The 19,963-nt window shown below is 37.5% G+C and overlaps 2 protein-coding genes across 3 annotated transcripts; both read left to right on the top strand.

The window, feature by feature from the left end:
- Nucleotides 1-2,774: 2,774 nt before the first annotated feature.
- Nucleotides 2,775-4,228, top strand: LOC118966936 (olfactory receptor 13D1). The gene has a single exon (XM_036990568.2). The coding sequence runs from the start codon at nucleotides 3,233-3,235 to the stop codon at nucleotides 4,226-4,228; it is 996 nt and encodes a 331-aa protein (XP_036846463.2). The 5' UTR covers nucleotides 2,775-3,232.
- Nucleotides 4,229-14,946: 10,718 nt separating this feature from the next.
- LOC118966937 (olfactory receptor 13D1-like) lies at nucleotides 14,947-17,891 on the top strand. 2 transcript variants are annotated; one of them, XM_073218277.1, is made up of 2 exons: nucleotides 14,947-14,958; nucleotides 16,384-17,891. In XM_073218277.1, the coding sequence occupies exons 1-2, from the start codon at nucleotides 14,947-14,949 to the stop codon at nucleotides 17,305-17,307; spliced, it is 936 nt and encodes a 311-aa protein (XP_073074378.1). In that variant the 3' UTR covers nucleotides 17,308-17,891. The 2 variants fall into 2 exon arrangements, with proteins under 2 accessions (XP_073074378.1, XP_036846464.2); XM_036990569.2 differs by lacking the exon at nucleotides 14,947-14,958 and having other exon boundaries at nucleotides 16,182-17,891.
- Nucleotides 17,892-19,963: the final 2,072 nt, after the last annotated feature.

The raw sequence follows: 19,963 nt of genomic DNA, 5'->3' as shown, positions 1-19,963 counted from the left end.
GGTTTAGCATAGCTGCTGAGATGGTCACAGCATGAAGATGAGCTGGCTGAATCAATCCCAGCAGTGATCCTAGCTCACTGAAGTTCCCAGCAGCAAAGAAGTGTTCTTGGTTTCCACCCAGAAATGTGAATGAGAAAATCCAGAATAATTCTCTAAACCACGTAAGAGAACAAAAAGAGACCTTACTCTCACTAGAGCACTATTGTTCATCATTAGCAAATTTGGGGTTCAGAAGGCTCACTTAATTGGACAAGCACTGCAGATATAGAACAAGGGATGTTGATACCATGAAGAGCATGTTTACAAACAGGAAAGGAAACTAACTGAAGCAGGAGAAAGGATGCAGTACTAAGTGCATTTGATTTCCTTCTGGGAGAGTGAGGCACAGCCTGTTTCAAGCAGTTCCTTGTGAAAAATCAGGGAGCCTGGTGAGTACATGAGCTTTACAAAGAAACCACTACTCTCTTCTATTGCTAAACAAGGGGAGAAGAGTGAATACTTCACGATCCAAGTCCTCCAGCAGAGTTTTCTTCCCTTCTGTAGGTGGTGTCCAAAGACCAGCATCAGTCTAATGACTGATCTTTTGGAAAGAGGTGGAAAAAAACACAAACAAAAGAGAAAGCCAAGAAACTGCACCTTTACCTCTTTTTGGCAGAAATAGAGAAGGTAACAGTAGTCACTGATAGTCTCCCACACAACTCACAATGGGTAGCTTCTCTGACTTATCTCTTTACTGTGATACAGATGGGTGCCTTATGGTGTCCTGTCTACCCGGCCCACCTGGGACATTTGAAATGATGGACTCTTGAATCCTTTTCCAAAAATTGGGACTGTGTCAGTGTATCCACTCAGGATGGATATATTAAGGAAGTGATTGCTTGACATTGAAACATTAAATGACATGAAGTCAGTCAATGTAATAAATCAACACAAACATCTAATTTCCTTTCCATTAACTATTCTTACCCTTTTCTTGAATTTTAATGAAAAACAGGGACAAAATTCCAGAAATCCTGCAAGTTTCATTGAAAATAAACATGTTTAATATTCTCTATTTAGTCATAAAATATACATTCTTTAAAGAAAATTTAGAGAATGAGGAAAAATTAAGAATATTTATTGATAAGACCCCAAATCCCACATTTCAGAGAAAACTAGTTAACATTTTCTGTGGCATTTTTAGCCACAAAAATACAAACTGTGATCATTAATAGTGTTATGAAACTTCCTACTTTAATGTAATAGTATAGAAAAGGCATTTTCCTTTCCCTTTACTCTTCTTCGCGATTACAATTTTCATCAGTTGTGTAACACATGAGGGTATATCTTCTCATATGTGTAGCATGACCCACAACCAACACAAACAGAATTCCAGTAACACAGAGGAAAAAACTTATGCAACTCTTTAATAAAATCATTACTGATCTTGAAACATGAAAGGACATGCAATTTTATTTATTTCTCTTATTCTATTCTATTGGATGGATCACTCAGGAGAAAAATATTAAATAGTAATAATAGTGCTAATACCAACCTTTGAGTACTTTTAGGATACACCCCAGAACTTCACCATTTTGAATCATGTGACCCAATGACATGGGAGATGAACCTTATTAATTATGTATCCTCCTCTATGTTTTTACCAAGAATGAGTATTGTGTTTTTCAAATTCTTTTTGGCATCTTGATGGATGTTTCATGTGTTTGTTTTATTTCATTGCTTATTTGTTTAGTATATTATATTGACAGTTTTTCAAATATTAATTTGGAATTTCATGAAATCTTGAAATAAATTATATTACTTTGGTATACAGTGTGGACACATGATATTTATGATTCTTGCATATATATGCATTACTAATATTGACTCATAGTATTCTATCCTTGATAATTTGGGATAACAGGCAACTTTAGTTTGATAAAATGTTTTTGTAAAATATTCCATAGTTTTTTCATATTGAAACATGTTATACAGCACAGAAATTGTTTCTTGGAAGTATAAAATACCCACCAAGCATTCTGCATCCAGCATCCATTCTGAAAAACCAGTTTTCACAATGGGATCCCTACTACCTGTCACAACATATATGGCATAGTTTGAATTAAATGAAGGAAGGATTCCATGAGAAATGTAACTACAGAGTGTTGTGCCAGTGCATAGAAGTCTCCTCATAACAAGACATGAGAAAGTTTTCCCAAAATGGTAATACTCTGCTTAAGAAAAGAGCATTTACAAATGCACAAGAAAGAATTTAGTACTAAGGGGAGAAAGAACAACATGATCGCTGCAGAGCATTTGGGGCATCAGTACTGGCGCCAGAATTTCTACATTAGAGGGACGTAGGGGTACTAATGTGCTTGGAGGAGGAACTAGCAGACTTCCTGAAGGTGTGCTGTATAGCAAGTATGTTGCTTTACACTGACGATATTTCTCTATTAGAATTTTTTGTGGAGTTGCTGATGAGGAGCTCAGGGAAACAAAACCTCCCTCGACACTATCATTGGAGAAGAAATGGCATAAAATGGGAAAAATGTAACTGAAGAGGATCAAATAGGCCTACATGATGGGTTGATTCAGTGTTTTTGTGAAGTTATTTTTTTCCATTTTCTCTTCTTGTGACCAAGATTCCTCGGTCACCTGGAATCTTTTTGAAGAGAAAGAGAGCCATTCTTCCTTCATCTTTGTATGAATATGTAAGTATACATTTACTATTACTATATTACAGAAAGTAAATTAATTATATATCATATATATGCCATGTTGGAGCCATGTACTGTTCTAGGTACCTAACAGAATTTGCCTCGTTTAATTCTAATGACAACTTGACAAATAAATATTGCTTTTTCCCAATATGCTATGAGCTATTTAAGACTCCGAAAAACAGAGCAACTTACCAAACTTACTCACAACTTTGGTATTAGATGGTACTAGGTTTCTGTCATCTTTCAATAGAGACCAGATTCATAAGAAAACAGCCTTAATTTAAATATTTCCTTTAATAATGACATCCTTATATATCCACATTTGAAAGTAATTTCTCCTAAAACTAAATTAACCCTTCCCAGAAATCTTGGAGCATTAGTAGTCTTGACTAGGCTGCTGTGTAGTCCTTGAATTTCTCAAAGCCTTTCTTCCATCATCAATGAAATTAGTATAATATCCCTAACCTTTCTGATCCTTAGGGATGCTCCAAGAATTGGAAGTGAAGTTGTGTTGAAAATCTACATTATAAATGCATTCTGCTGACTCTTGTCCTTTCCTAAACCCTGAAGGTGACATGAACACAGAGATGGAGAATTCCTCTGTGGTGACTGAATTCTTTCTGGTGGGACTCTCCCAATACCCAGAGCTCCAGCGTTTTCTGTTTGTGCTCTGCCTCATCATGTACCTGATAATCCTCCTGGGAAACGGTCTCCTCATTATCATCAGCATACTGGATTCTCGCCTCCACACCCCCATGTACTTCTTTCTCGGAAACCTCTCATTCTTGGACATCTGTTACACATCGTCATCCATTCCTCCAATGCTTGTTATATTTGTATCTGACAGAAAATCCATCTCCTTCACTGGCTGTGCTCTGCAGATGGTTGCCTCTCTTGGTTTGGGCTCCACTGAGTGCGTCCTCCTGGCTGTGATGGCCTATGATCGGTATGTGGCCATCTGCAACCCACTGAGGTACCCCATCATCATGAACAGGGTGCTGTATGTGCACATGGCTGCATGGTCTTGGACCATAGGCTGTCTGAACTCCTTAGTGCAAACAGTCCTGACAATGATACTGCCTTTCTGTGGTAATAATGTCATTGATCATATTACATGTGAGATCTTGGCCCTTCTTAAACTCATCTGCTCAGATATCACTATGAATGTGCTTATCATGACACTGGCAAATATTGTTTTACTGGTGATTCCTCTGCTGTTAATTTTCATCTCCTATATTTTCATAATCTCTTCCATCCTTAGAATTAGCTCTGCTGAGGGAAGAAAAAAAGCCTTTTCTACCTGTTCGGCCCACATGACTGTGGTCATCTTATTCTACGGTTCAGCCCTTTTCATGTACATGAAGCCCAAGTCAAAGGACACAAACACCTCTGATGAGATTATTGCACTGTCTTATGGAGTGGTAACCCCAATGTTAAACCCCATCATCTACAGCCTGAGAAACAAGGAGGTGAAAGAAGCTGTGAAGAAAGTTCTGAGCAGACACCTTACTTTACTGAAAACATGAAAGACCCTGAGGCATCTTCAACAGGAGAACAGATGTTTTTTGTGTTCAAAGATAATATTGCAAAACTACTGTTAGGACAGCTTTTATGTTCACGAAACCAAATATGAGATTCCTATTCTTTCAGTATAGTATGCTTATGTAAATGTTCTAAATAGTGCCTTATCTGCTAGGCTTCCTGCTCTATGCAGCTTTGTCAATTGCTCCCATCAAGGTTATGATGCTGTTCAAGATTCCTCTCTCTTCCTCTTTCTGTATCCTTTCTCTTTTCCTACTTCCCCTCTTTTCCCTCTGTCCTCCCCTCTCCTCTCACCTCTCTCCTCTCTCCTCTATATATTTCCTTTCTCCTCCTTCCTTCTCTCTTCCTTGTCTCCTTTCAGTGTCCTTGAATTTTATCTATTGTTTTTGTTATGCAGCATCCCTGTACAATACTGCTAAACAATTTGCAGAGCTGCAGAATATGTAGAAAATGAATGCATATTTTTCTTTTGAGGAACCAACATTATCCCCATCAGTCCATGTTGTACAGCATGGGACTGACCCACCCTTCTGGATATAGGGGTAAGCACTGAAATAAGCCTAGTAGGTAAGAAAGTAAGTAAATAAATAAATAAATAAACAAATACTTTTTAAGCTGTATATTCCTCTACTGATTGGTATAGTGCAGCAAATAATAACATAAGTCCGGCTAATTAGACTCAACCCCAGCAGTGCTGACACTGGGGCACTCTTTCTGCAATGATCTCTCAACTGGTAGAATGGAAACCCTGAGCTCCTACCAGTCATCTTTGCCAATAAACAGGAGAGTCTAACTGTGGGTAAAATTGTAGCATTTCCAGAATATCTCACCTGACCTTAGTGCATTTGCATATCCTCAGAGAAGTTCATCTCCATATAAATGGGTAATTACCTAGGCAACCAAGGGCTTATCTGAACCTGAGAGGTTAAGGGGAGGTGCTTACTTGCTTGCTTCTGCCAGAGCAGGAGAGAGAGATGGCCTAGGACTGCAGTATTTAAGCAATAAACGGATGTTAAACCTTATTTCTCCTTTTGATTGATTTCAGTTTTAGAGGTATTTTGTCTGGGATTTCTTCTCCCCAGACTTACATCTGGCATTACTCGGCAGGATCCCTTTGAACCTGAAATCTGTCATAATGGGTGCGACCTTTGGGAGGGTTGCCCCTACAAATGGTGGGGAAATGCCCAGAAGTCCCCCTGTGGATGGTGGGTAGGCCCCAGTGGATGCAGCAGCAGAGGTAACAACTTCATGTATTATTATCTCCCCAGCTGTGGGGCTTCAAATTTTGGAACTCTTGTGGGGAATTGGTCTAAGGTAAAGTACCTCTTAGAGGAGTAGGGCCTTCCCCAGAACTGGAGAAGGGTGGAAACACCAGAAGCTGTAGAGTTAGCCCTCTGTGAGTTGGAAGACTGCTTGGAGACCTTACGGGGCCAAGTAGCGGCTGGTACTGTACAGTCCCTTTTCATCAAGATAGTGGAAAATGTTATACAGGAGTAAAAGAGGATTATCAAGAGAGTAAGCGAGGAGAGAGAGGGACTTAGGAGGGAGAGAGACACACTTTAGCATCACTTGTAGGAGGTGGGCAATAACCTATAGGATGCTGTTAAAGAAGAGAGACAGTTACTGAAAAGGCAGGTCACGCTCCTAGAAGATTTCTTATTAGCCAGGAGGGGGAAGCGGCAGGAAAAGCTGCATTGCAGGAGGCTGTGGGGCAGGGGGAGGAAAGACTGGTGCCTTCAGCCCTGGAGATGGTGGAGGAGCCATTGGTAGAGGAGCCAGAGGGAGAAGAGGTATGCCATGACTTGTGTGGACACGGCTATGGGACTATTGGTTGCTTTTCCTGCATGTTGTGCAGATCAGAAAACCACCAAGAGGGGCCTGGAGTGTCTCTTTGCAGCCTATGGCCAGCCGCAGGTGACTGAGAGTGATCAAGGCACCCCCTTTACTGGACATGTGTTACAAGGATGGATGCAGCAATTAGGAATAAAGTGGAAATTTCATGTACCATATAATCCTACCAGGGCAAGCCTGATAAGAGTGGTACAAAGGTTTGTTGTCAATCTGGCCTGAAGTCAGACACCAAGTATATGGGGCTGGTCAGTTTAACCTACGGACAGTGTTGCAGCGTTTGAATGAGAAGCCACGTAAAGGAGCTCTGAGCCCTGTGGATATGCTCACACACCTTGCTGCGTCTCCTATACAATTGTAGGTCCAAACCAAAGAAGAGTTATTGAAGTCAGGATATGGCCAGCACAGAAACATCCTCCTGCCAGCCCCTACTGCATTAAACCCTAGAGACACCACTGAATGGACGTGCCCCTGGACATTTTGACACATGGACCAATGATGGCTGGCCCTTCTGGTACCTTGGGGGAAAGGTGTGGAAGCTGGCCTCATGTGTATTCCTGGAGTAACAGCTGAGTGGCCCCCAAAGATCATGGTAGCATACCCAAAACGTCCAGGAGGTAAGAGCATCTCGCAGGGAAGTTTTGTTTTATCTTTATGGCCAGTGCATGTACCTCCCGTAGCCCTATCTATTCATCCATCTGTAACTCCCACAGGCAGGAGGGTAAAAGTCTGGTATACTAGACCAGGATGAGATCCCATTCCTGCCACTGTTTTATCATAGGACCACTCTCTTGCATGTATCCCACCTGATGGACAAGATTTGCCTATGCTGGTGTCATTAAAACATGTATTTTATCGCCCTTAAGGTTATTTTCTCCTACAGTCCTTGTGGCCTGAATGTACCCTCTGGCTGCAGCTGCCACATGATAATTGCTCTGAAACCTCAGCTACTGCCTGCCTATGGAATGGACAAGCTATGGACTTATTTTACATAAGACTTTGAACCTAGCTGAATCCTCCTGCTGGAGGACTATCATGATTTTATTGTGTTGCTATTGTTATGTCATTAGTCTGGTCACAATGCTCCAGTTTTCTTACCCAAGGATCATTGTGGAAGAGGGGGAATGAGTAGATTGTAAGGTGAGATTTCTGGAGGGGTGGCCTGTGGGTAAAACTGTAATATTTCCAGAATATCTCGCCTGGCTTTAGTGCATTTGCATATCCTCAGGGGTGAAGAGAAGTTAATCTCCATATCCTGAAGCAGGATAGAGAGATGGCCCCTGCAGTTTGTAAGCAGTAAATGGATTTTAAACTTTTTTCTCCTTTGACTGACTTCAATTTTAGAGGTGTTTTGTCCCGGGATTTCTTCTCTCCAAACTTACACTAACAGAGAAGGAAAATAGAGCTGAGACACAGGAGGTGCTTGATGATGTCATTTTAACTCCAGAAACTGGATTTGACTAAGCTCAGACTCATCTTTCTACATTTTGTCTACATGATTTAAACTAGCATTTTTTGCAAATTTTAGTTAGATTTTACCACTTAACAGCCACACAAATCCTAATTAATACATCCCCTTGCTTTACATCCCCTCCACCTACTCATATTTTTGAAGTCAAAAATATATATAAGGTATTTTATTAAAGTGTTTCCAATTTCTCTAGTCTTTAATAACTAGATTAATAACTTTAATTACAGTTTTTCCCCTTAATAACTAAATTTAATTAATATATCCTCTATTCTACGTAACATCAAACATTCCAGTGATCTCTTCAGTTATTTCTGAGAAGCATTTATATGTTCCCAACATTTTGTTCTCATAATCTGCTACAATCTGATATTATGGGTTTCTTTATCCTTATCTGTATTTCAATCAATATATTGATACTTTGATTCACTGCAGTTTGCTTTTTTATAAAATATTTTTAATTTTTTAATAGATACTGTCATTTGGCAGCATTCAGCCATATGACTCTTTTACATATTAATACACACCACCAGCAATCTGCCTGGTTAAGCAGAATTCCCTTGAAATCTGTTGCATATCTGATCTTGTTCACTCTGCGCACCAGAACCATGACTACAATAAGTCAGGCATTGTCTACCTAATCCAGCTAAACAAAGCTATAAACCCTGGACTATACACAACTCAAACTTTGACAAAAATTGAAAAATAAAGAATACATTTATCTATAGGCTAATGAGTCATATGTGTTTATCCACCCTTATGTGCTGTTCTAACAGATATTTCAAATATACCACATTTGAAACAGAATTCATTCAATAATTATAGGTTAGAACAGATTATGAGAAAAATTCCAAGATATTTAAAACTGAATGACAATAAAATGGTTACCAAAATCAAAGTATTAAATGACATAAAAGAAAACCTCAGTAAAATGAAACTCTGTTTTCTTCAAACTATGAAATTTTAAATAAATATATTACTTTACCAAATTTTAAAAATTCAATGTAATTCCAAACAATGAAATGAGATTTTTTTTATGTTTTTTAATTTGATCTTGAAACTCATGGAAGAGTAAAAAGCCAAGAAGGAGTCAAGACAATGCTGTAGAATAAGAATTTCTTATTCACTATAGCAGATATCAAGGCCAATCCTAAAGCTACAGGGCATCAGATAGAACACTTTGGAACAGAGAAAGACAAATATGTTAAAGGAACTGAGTAGAGAATCTAGAAATAAAATGAGCATTGAAAGTATACATATGTCCTGAATTAACTGGTATTTGATATAAAGTGGAATTACTAATCGGGAGAAAATGGATGACCTATTAAATAACTGAAGGGCAATTGGCTGTTCCTGTTTTAAAATTATTTGTTCAATCTCCTCATTTCATGGGTTAATAATTATAGTTAAATAATAGTATTTATAAAGCTTAAGTCTTTTGTCTTTATTTTATATCTATATAGATATAAAATCTATTTATAAATGGTATTTATAAAGCTTGTCAAAATGAATGATTCCCTAATTCCAGCCTATATAATTGTGAACATGCTAAAAGAACATACATGTGGAGGGAATTAAAATACTAAAACCTAAATTTACTAATAAGAACTAGACAGTGAAGGGAAACTCTGTTTTCCAATATTGTCATCACTTTCAAAACACCAAAAAAAAAAGTAGAAACTTGCCAAGAATTCAACGAGAAACTCTTTTGTTTCCACTTGTTATGAGTTACTCCACCATGCCTATTTACTACATAAAAAAAGACATGTATTATAATTGCCTAAATAAACAACATGAGAAATACAATAAATTCTTAATTTTAAAAAACAAATTATAAAACAGGAAATGCGATATGCTGTCAAGTTTTCACTCTATTTAATATATGCATTAATATAATAAAAATATCAATGGATACCTCTGAAATTGAGGCTAACATTCACTTTATCAAATAGGCTTCTCTGATTTTCCCAAATTTTCTCAATGAAAATATATAATTTCTATAATCAGGAAAAAATTAATTCAAATAAGAAGCAGCTTTTTCAGAAGGTGTAATTTAGAACTTCCGCACATCATTCTAATCTATTTAAAAGTTCTTCCTAATACAGCAAGATTTAAATGTTCAACTTTAAATCACTTCTGGGATTTCAGAGTCTCTCAGATGAAAACAAAGGAGCATTTAAATTGCTGTCAGAGCTGCGGGGGTGCCCTCTGGAAATGTTTAGGGCCCAGGTGAGAGTACTCATAGGGCAGATTGACTTAGTACTGACACAAATTTATATAACATGACTTTCTACTGGGATGAAAGCTTTTTTATTTTTTTTGTCTGCCCCCTCAACACCACAAGCAGTCATCTCACATTATAGGACACCCGCCTGTGGGTTCTAAGAGCATGACTGTAGCTCAAGAAGAGACCTGAGATTCGAACTCATCTAAAGAGGAATAGCTGCAGAAATGTCGATGTAGACAGAAAAAGCTGGTGAAACACTGGTGAAAGGGAATGCTGAATAAAAATATCCAAGCTTGCATCTCAAATAGCTTTCTTGTTCTGCAGACAGTAGTCTCAATAAACCATGTTATCTATGTTAAGAGGAGATGTGATGATTCCCCACTGATGCTTACATGAGAAAGATGAGCACAGTTGGGAAGAGTTATTTTGAGAAAGGAGAAAAGATATGGCAATTAGGAATTCTGAATGGTTTATTCTAGGTGAAAATATATAAATAAAACTGAAAAATCATGGGAAAGGACGATTTACATTTTGGCATTATCTGTTTCTCTTTTCCTTAGAAAAATCAAATGCCAGCCTAGGAGTGCAGACTAAACTAACATGTACTGTGCACTCCCTCAGGACCAAGATCTTTCAGGTGAGTTATATTAATCCTCACATCAACCCTACAAAATAACTACTGTTACCACATTGTACGCCATGTCCATCATAAGCGTCCTGCTCAAGGTTTGTACAGAATGAGGCCACAGGGCCCACACTGAGCTACAGGTGCCACGACTCCAGCACAACTGCTCTTTCAACTGTAATATAGTACCTGTCCATGAAGATACCTTACTAGCAATAAGAACAAACGCTGAAGCACAAACAGTAGGCTTCCATGCTACAGCCCAAGAAATAATTTACAATATGCAGGGTAGCATGATCTAATCAATCTCAGAAGTGAGGCTCCTGTTCATACAGAGGCTCCGACAAGATGGTGAAAAAAAATTCAGAATGGTTCTCAACACCACTTAGAAAAGGGAGACAACGACCTATTCTAAATTCCCCCGTAGTGCTCATCATCACGTCCTTTTAGAGCTCCTAGAAAGTCACTTACGTGAACAAGCATTCGGGATGGTCGGCCAGAGATGTCATATTGTGAAGAACAAAAGTGCTTTATAAACAGTAAGAAAAGCCGGAGGAAGAAGGACATGGGGTGCAATATTCAGTGTCGAATATTTCCTCTTGAGGAAATCTGCCATGGTGAGTGCCATGCTCTGTCTCAGAACGTGCCCTGGGTTAAATCAGGGAGTCTGCGTGAGTACCTGCGCTTTCCAAGAAACTACTGCTCTGTCCTGTTGGTAAACATGGGGAGAAGGGGGACTGCTTCGTGATCACACTCCCAAGCAGAGGTTGCTTTCTTCCCACAGGTGATGCCCAATGGTGAGGAACAATGTAAGGACTGAGCCTTTGGAGAGAGATCAACTAACCTAAAGAAGGAAAAATAATTTTACCTTTTAATGGAAGAAAGAGAAAAGGTAACAGGAGCTCCTGCTGTTTGCCCAGGATCCCTCCTACCCACCAGGTAGCGCCTCTCTTGCACGTTTTGTGTGTGTGATACTGTTGGACGCTTTATCCAGCATCCTATCTGCACTACTGAGCTCGGCCACATGCAAGTAGTGGGTTCTAGAATCCTTCTGCAAAAATGGAGGCTGTGTCAGTATGTCTGCTGATGGTGGATGTATGTGTGAGAGTGACTGGCTGAACTTAGTTTACTAGATTGCATCAAATTGGTCCATGTAAAAATCCCCTCTCCAATTCCTCTCCATTGATTCTTTTATTTACTACTTGGAGTTTTAGAGAAAACAGAGGTCAAAGTCCTGTACATCTTAGCTACTGTTCCATTTGCAGGAAATTTTGAAAGCACTATTTCTAATTTAAGTAATCATAATATACAAATTAAGGAAAAATTATTTTGAAAGTGTAAGAAATTACAAAAATTTTAATGCTCAAAAATCCCACATTCCAGAGAAAACTACAGTTAACATTTTGGACTAGATTCTTCAGGCAATATATACATATATATATATATATATATATATATATACACCTACATATATATATAACATTGTGACCATTAATATTATTAGGAAATTTCCACTTTTTCATTTCATATTATATCATAAACACTGTCCCTTGTTCTTAACTCTTCACCAGGACTACCATTTGCACTGGCGATATACATGTGATGGTATGTCTTCTCATCTGTAACAGTAACCATTATATGACAGAATTTCAGCATTCTAGAGAAAAAAATTATACAAGGTTAAAGCATGATTTAAAATGTAATATATTACATACAATGTAATTTTTGTGTGTGTTTCTATTCTATTGTTATATATTTTAGGTGAAAAATATTAAATAGTAATAGTAATGCATCTTTGAATGGCCTTTAGGTAAATCTCTCCAGCATCTCACGACTGGGAATTATGTTGACCAACAGTTTAAGACAGATAATCTTTCTCTTACTGATTTATCTTCCCAAATCTAGATTACTACAACTTTTCATCAAGAATGAACAGTACGTTCTGGCACTGCTTTTAGGCATGTATTTTATGTTTGCTACCTACTTGTGTCATATACTATAGATTTCTAAGCAAGAATTTGAAATTCCATGCACCTAAAAAAATGAATGATATCATTTGAGTATGCAGTTTGAATGTACTCTGTATTCTCTGAATATGCATTCATAAATAGAATTGATCATAGTTTTATTCTCTATTTGACAGTCTTGGGTAAAAGGCAATTTTAGTTTGAAAAAATAATTTGAAAAATTTTCCATATCTTTTTTGCATTGGAACATGCTACACAGCACATCAATGATTTGTTTCTGAAATGTATGAAATAACTACCATAAGAATTTCATATCCAGTGTCCATTTTAAAAATCTAGTACTCACAATGAGACCCCTGTTACATGTCACAGTATATATGGCATAGTATGTGTTGCATAAAAGAATAAGTGAAGAATGTTAAGAGAGTATACAACACATAGCAGGGACACCCAACTTAGACCAGGAGTTAAGAAGTTAACCTAGAAAAGACAATATCTAGTTGGGAGAAGCTTTTCCAGTATAAGAAAACAGCATGAACAAATGAATAAAGAAACACTGCAGTATTTTATGAATAGTAAACAAAATTCAGCACGGTCATTTCAGAGCATTAAGGCTATCAGCAACAGCTTCAGAATTTCTCATTAGAGGGACTTAGGAGTGACCTTGTGCTTGGAGGAGTAGCTAAAGGACCTGTCATGAGGTTATCATGTAGAAAGCAAATTGTCATGGATTAATTGTTTTTAGTGAAGTTCCTGTTTTGCTCTTATTCACCCTGGATTCTGGATAATATCCATTTTTGAACACAGAGAAAGACAGCCATTCCTCTTTCATTCCTTTTTCCTCAACAACCCTACTCCCAGGATACAAATTTTAAGTTTTATGCTTTTTCTTTAAACAGTAAAAAATGGCTCCTTCTACTCCTCTTACGCTACCTTCCCTCACTCTCTCTTTCTCTTCCTTCACAACAAATATCTTCAAACAATTTAGACCTTCTGAATTAACTGCCTGGGGTACACTCTCTAACAGGAAGAAAAATGATAATGAAGGGAAGGGACAGGAGATACATTTAAAGTACTGCCCTCTATGACACGCCAAGGAGTAAGCCTCTCATCCATGTCTTCAAACTCTCTAGATACACAAAAGTCAAAGAAAATGTGTGCTCTTTGAGAGAACATATATGTTCAGCATGAAATATTTTCATTCTACCTACACAACCCAGTGAACACAGCTAGGACAGTGGTAGTATAATAAAATATAACATATAGTCCTTTATATAATAAGTCTATAAATATGTTTGGGCATCTTCACAAAATAAACATGAAACAATCGAAGCATAGTTGAGAGTTCAATGATGTAGAATAAAGTTATAAGTAAACAGATCTTAGCAAAAAATGAGTTACACTGGAAAAGGCAGGCAAAGCAAGATTTAGGGCATTTAAACATCCTAAAGTATATACAGATTTGCAGAATAAAGATGAAAGCTAGAAGACTTCACGCGTGTGATTGGTATAGACAATGTGATGGTAAGGATTCTAGTATCATATTCTTCATTATCTGATTCTCATACTTGCAAAATTGCATCCTACATATAAAAAACTATGAGCATCACACTCAAAAGACATTAGAGAAAAGAAACTCTGATCTAGCCTTCAGAGTTCTCTATCATATCACTTAACACCAGAAATAACACAAGCAAGTGATGCTTGCCATTTCAGTTTAACACAGCAGAGAACATTTTTTAAAACAGTCTTCTCTTTCTCAGAATTGGTGTAGGAATCTGTGAGAGATTGTCTAGTCAAGTAGTTAAGAGAGCTAACTTCAGAACTAGACAACTGGATATTGGATTCTGCCTTTAGCATATTATCTGTGACCTTGGAAATGTTAAACTTTTGTCTCTTGTTTCCTTCCCTGAAAAGTGTGAGCAAGAAATGCTATCAAGAGTTGCACTGAAGATACTAAATGATTTAATATTCAATGAACTTACAACAATGTAATGTGCTTACAACAAAGGCTCAGTAACAATTAGCCATTATCAGTCCAGTCATATATCAAAGTCTCATGAACAAAAACTAAAATAATATGGAAGATCTGGATATTTATAAAAACATAGTTATTAAAAAATTGAGAGAGAGTATGAATAAGTACTTATAAAGTACTAAGACCTGGCCAGGAAAAATGCAAAATATGTGTATCAGAGAAAAGTAGCAAAGAAAGAATAGAGAAAATAGAGGACTGGAAGATTACAAAAGTTAGGGAGAAAGACACGACTGTGACTTACACTAAACAAGGGCAGATTCCAGGTCCTCACTCCCATCCAGGGGTTATCTATCCAGTTTATAGTCTGGAAGAGGGTATTTCTTGTTTCAGAAAATGTTCACAGCCCATCAATAATTGTCCTAAACTTTAATCCCTTTGCCCTAAAAATAAAAAAAATTTAAAAAAAGCACAAAAGCAATTTTTTCCTTCTGAATCAGTGTGGTAGACTTAGAAGTTACAATTTATTAACTTTATGAATACATATTCTTTTTACTTAAAATTTTTTTTGGTGTCATTAATATACAATTACATGAGCAAAACTGTGGTTACTCGACTCCCCCATTATCAAGTTCCCACCACATACTCCATTACAGTCACTGCCCGTCAGCATAGTAAGATGCTAGAGAGTCACTACTTGTGTTCTCTGTGCTATACTGCCTTCCCCGTGTGCCACCCTACATTATGTGTGCTAATTGTAGTGCCCCTTATTCCCCTTATTCCTCCCTTCCCACCCACCCTCCACAGTCCCTTTCCCTTTGGTAACTGTTAGTCCATTCTTGGGTTCTGTGACTCTGCTGCTGCTGTTTTGTTCCTTCACTGTTTTCTTTGTTCTTATGCTCCACAGATGAGTGAAATCATTTGATACTTGTCTTTTTCCGCCTGGCTTATTTCACTGAGCATAATACCCTCTAGCTCCATCCATGTTATTGCAAATGGTAGGATTTGTTTTCTTCTTATGGCTGAATAATACCCCATTGTTTATATATACCACCTCTTCTTTATCCATTCATCTACTGATGGACACTTAGGTTGCTTCCATTTCTTGGCTATTGTAAATAGTGCTGTGAGAAACATAGGGGAGCATATGTCTTTTACAAAGTGGGCTCCTGCATTCTTAGGGTATATTCCTAGGAGTGGAATTCCTGGTTCAAATGGTATTTCCATTTTGAGTGTTTTGAGGAACCTCCATACTGCTTACCACAATGGTTGAAATAATTTACATTCCTACCAGCAGTGTAGGAGGGTTCCCCTTTCTACACATCCTCACCATCATTTGTTGTTGCCTGTCTTTTGGATGGTGGCCATCCAATTTTTATGAATATATATTTACTATCTTTAGATTACATTATATATTTTAATATACTGAATCCATTATATTATGTATAATTTTAGATGACATGTTGGAACTACCTAATTGCCTGTCACTTAATAGGTATTATCTAACTTAATTCTCACAACAAAGTGCCAAAAAGTTATAGTTTCTTCCTCTCCCCCACTCTACTATCTGAGATAAGTAGATGAGTTAGCTGAGATTCAAGAAAGTTAAGTAACTTTAAAAAGTCATACTGAGGTTAAGTGACATTGTTCTGAATATATTTTAAATTAGACACAACTTTATTAAAATGCAGCAGTATTTTAAAATAATCATTAATAAGGAGATTCTTAGTTATCCACTTTTGAAGGGAGTTTGTTTCTAGATTTTATTTCATTAGGAGCTGGAACCTTCCAGAACAATTCACAGGCTTGCTGCTATGTGAGCCTCAGTATTGGTGATCTCTCAGTGCCTGTCACACTATTAATAAAATTAACATAATATCCCTCTCCTTGCTGATTTCAGGAGCTGTTCTAAGAATACAATGAAATTATAGAAGTGAAAGTGATTTGGCAACTCTACATCAAAAAATTAAATTCTCCTGATTCTTGTCCTTTCCTAAACCCTGAAGGTGACATGAACACAGAGATGGAGAATTCCTCTGTGGTGACTGAATTCTTTCTGGTGGGGCTCTCCCAATACCCAGAGCTCCAGCGTTTTCTGTTTGTGCTCTGCCTCATCATGTACCTGATAATCCTCCTGGGAAACGGTCTCCTCATTATCATCAGCATACTGGATTCTCGCCTCCACACCCCCATGTACTTCTTTCTCGGAAACCTCTCATTCTTGGACATCTGTTACACATCGTCATCCATTCCTCCAATGCTTGTTATATTTGTATCTGACAGAAAATCCATCTCCTTCACTGGCTGTGCTCTGCAGATGGTTGCCTCTCTTGGTTTGGGCTCCACTGAGTGCATCCTCCTGGCTGTGATGGCCTATGACCGGTATGTGGCCATCTGCAACCCACTGAGGTACCCCATCATCATGAACAGAGTGCTGTATGTGCACATGGCTGCATGGTCTTGGACCATAGGCTGTCTGAACTCCTTAGTGCAAACAGTCCTGACAATGATACTGCCTTTCTGTGGTAATAATGTCATTGATCATATTACGTGTGAGATCTTGGCCCTTCTTAAACTCATCTGCTCAGATATCACCATGAATGTGTTTATCATGACACTTGCAGGTATTGTTTTACTGGTGATTCCTCTGCTGTTAATTTTCATCTCCTATATTTTCATAATCTCTTCCATCCTTAGAATTAGTTCTGCTGAGGGAAGAAAAAAAGCCTTTTCTACCTGTTCGGCCCACATGACTGTGGTCATCTTATTCTACGGCTCAGCCGTTTTTATGTACATGAAGCCCAAGTCAAAGGACACAAACACCTCTGATGAGATCATTGCACTGTCTTATGGAGTGGTAACCCCAATGTTGAACCCCATTATCTACAGCCTGAGGAATAAGGAGGTGAAAGAAGCTGTGAAGAAAGTCCTGAGCAGACACCTGAATTTCTGAAAACATGAAAGACCCTAAAGCACATGAGGGAACAGATGTTGTGTTTTTGTTCAAAGAAAATATTGCAAAACTAGTGTTAGGACAGCTTTTATGTTCACAAAGCCAAATACGGGACTCCCATTTTTTCAGCGTAGAAAGCTTATGTAAATTTTCTTAATAGTGCCTTATCTGCTGGGTTTCCAGCTTTAAGGAACTCTGCTGATTGCTCCCATGAAGGTCATGATGCTGTTTATCAAGATTAATCAATCTCTTTTCCTTTCTCTTTTCTTACTTCCCCTCTCCTTTCTCCTGTTATACCCTCTCCTCTCTCCTCTGTTTATTTCCTTTTCCTGCTTACTTCTATCTTCCTTGTCTCATTTCTCAGTCTCTTTGAGGTAGTATCTCTTGCTTTTGTCATGCAGCATCCATGCACAATATTGCTAAACAATTTGTAGATCTGGATATAGGGGTAAGCATGGAAATAAGCTTTGTCAATACGTAAATAAAGAAATAAATAATTTTAAGCTGTTTATTCCTCTAGTCATAATGATTGGTATAGTGCAGCAAATGACCTGAGTAAGGCTAATTAGACTCAACTCCAGCAGTGCTGACACTGGGCTCCTCTTGACCTCAGTGATCTCTCAGCTGGTAGAAGAGAAACTCTGAGCTCCTGCTGGTTGTCTCTGCCAATACATGCGAGAGACTAACTGAGAAGGAAAATGAGCTGAGACAGATAAGGCACATGATGATGTAATTTTAACTCCTCAACCCAGATTTGACTGAGCTCAGACTCATCTTTCTACATTTTATCTACATGACTTAAACTAGCATTTTTTACAAAACAAATTTTAATTAGATTTTACCACTTACAACCATATAAATCTTAATTCATCTCCTTGTTTAACATCCCCCTCCACCTACTCATATATTTGAAGTAAAAAATATATATAAGGTATTTTATTGAAGTGATGCTAGTTTCTCTAGTCTTTAGTTGTTTTTCCCTTTAATAACTAAATTTCAATAACATAAACTCTATTCTACATAGCTTCAAACATTCCAGTGATCTCTCCAGCTATTTCTGAAGAACATTTACTTGTTCCCAAATTTTTGTTCTCATAATTTGATCCAAATTGATATTCTGGGATAATTCATCATTCTTCTCTATACTTTAATCAATATATTGACACTTTGCATCACTACAGTTTGCTTTTTATAAAATATTTTTAATTTTTTAATAGATATTTTATTTGGTAGCATTTAGCCATGTGACTCCTTTACATATTAATACACACCACTAGCAATAAGCCTGGTTAAGACAGAATTCCCTTAAAAGATGTTACATATCTGATTTTGTCCACTCTGTGCACCTGAAACATGACTGCAGTATATCAGTCATGGGCCACCTAATCAAGCTAAACAGAGCTATGAGCTATACTCCATGGACTACATTCAACTCAGAGATTGACAAAAAATGAAAAATAAATTATATATTTATCTACAGGGCAGCAACTCATGTGTTTATCCACCCTGATGTAGTGGATAAGTAGTTTAGGAATAGAATACTGATTCCTTCTATCCCCAAACTACTTATCCCCAGTTCTTTCCTATCTCAGAAGGCACCAGCATTATACACTCATATCCAATCCAGTAGTAAATTTTGTCAAGTCTATCTTCAAATTTACCTGATTCTGACTACTTCCATTGCTACCACCCAAGTACAAGGCACATTCATCTCAGCTATACTACTGTGATGGCTTTCCAATTAATTACATACTTGTTTTCACTCTTCTTGTCCCGCACTCCATTCCTGGCACAGAAGCTCTAGCGTTGTTTTTAAAAATTAACCATATCATGTCATACTTTCCCTAAAGTGCTACTAATGTTTACCTTCATATTTAGAATAAAATTAAGACTCCTTAACATGGTCCAGATGGTCCACATTATCTGGCTACCACCTATTTCTATAACCTCATCTCCTACCTTCTACCAGGCTTGCTAGACTCTAATTTCACTGTTATCTTGCTGTTTCCGAAATATGCCAAATTTATGTTTTCTGTACCTTGTACCTGGAATACAGTCCAGAATTTCCAAGGCTCCCCCTTGTCATTTCAAACAGCTCTTTCCTCAAATACTTAATGTCTTCTCCTTAGAAAAGCCTCAACATATTGCCCACCCTGCCCTTGGCACTTATCAATCCCTTAAAATGCATTATACCTTGATCATCTTATGGCTTGATGGTCTATTTTTCTATTTTCCCTACTATTAGGCAAAGACTTCTTCTTATTCATTGCTGTAGAACCCCAGTGCTTAGATCAGTGATATGCAAACAGTAGTTTATAAATAAGATTTGGATGTAAAATAAATTTTCTGTAGGCTAGCATTATCCATTTTATTCTGGAATATATCCATATATAAATTTATGCCTCTTCCAGACTAAACAACTAGTAGGAGAACTAAATGTGCAGTTAAGGGCTAAAACCTATATAGTCTCGGTGTACCCTTTTGTTTCCAGATTCAGTTGATTATTTTGTGTTTTTTTTAAATTGCAATATTATTCAAAACCTTGGCTCCAATGTAACACTTGGTTCCCTCACACTTCCTTCATGCTATTCTTTCTTTTTATTGTTGTTCCACAGGGTGCTGAAATTGATTACTACTTCTAACAGGGATCTGATTT

Source organism: Manis javanica, chromosome 2 (assembly GCF_040802235.1).
Source record: "Manis javanica isolate MJ-LG chromosome 2, MJ_LKY, whole genome shotgun sequence".
NCBI lineage: Eukaryota > Metazoa > Chordata > Mammalia > Pholidota > Manidae > Manis > Manis javanica.
Note: the sequence above shows the minus strand (reverse complement) of the source record. Positions and strands in the feature narration are given on the sequence as shown.

Bases quoted from the DNA above. Each gene is read 5' to 3' on its own strand.
- LOC118966936 (XM_036990568.2), top strand. From the start codon at position 3,233: ATGCATTCTGCTGACTCTTGTCCTTTCCTAAACCCTGAAGGTGACATG.
- LOC118966937 (XM_036990569.2), top strand. From the start codon at position 16,366: ATGAACACAGAGATGGAGAATTCCTCTGTGGTGACTGAATTCTTTCTG.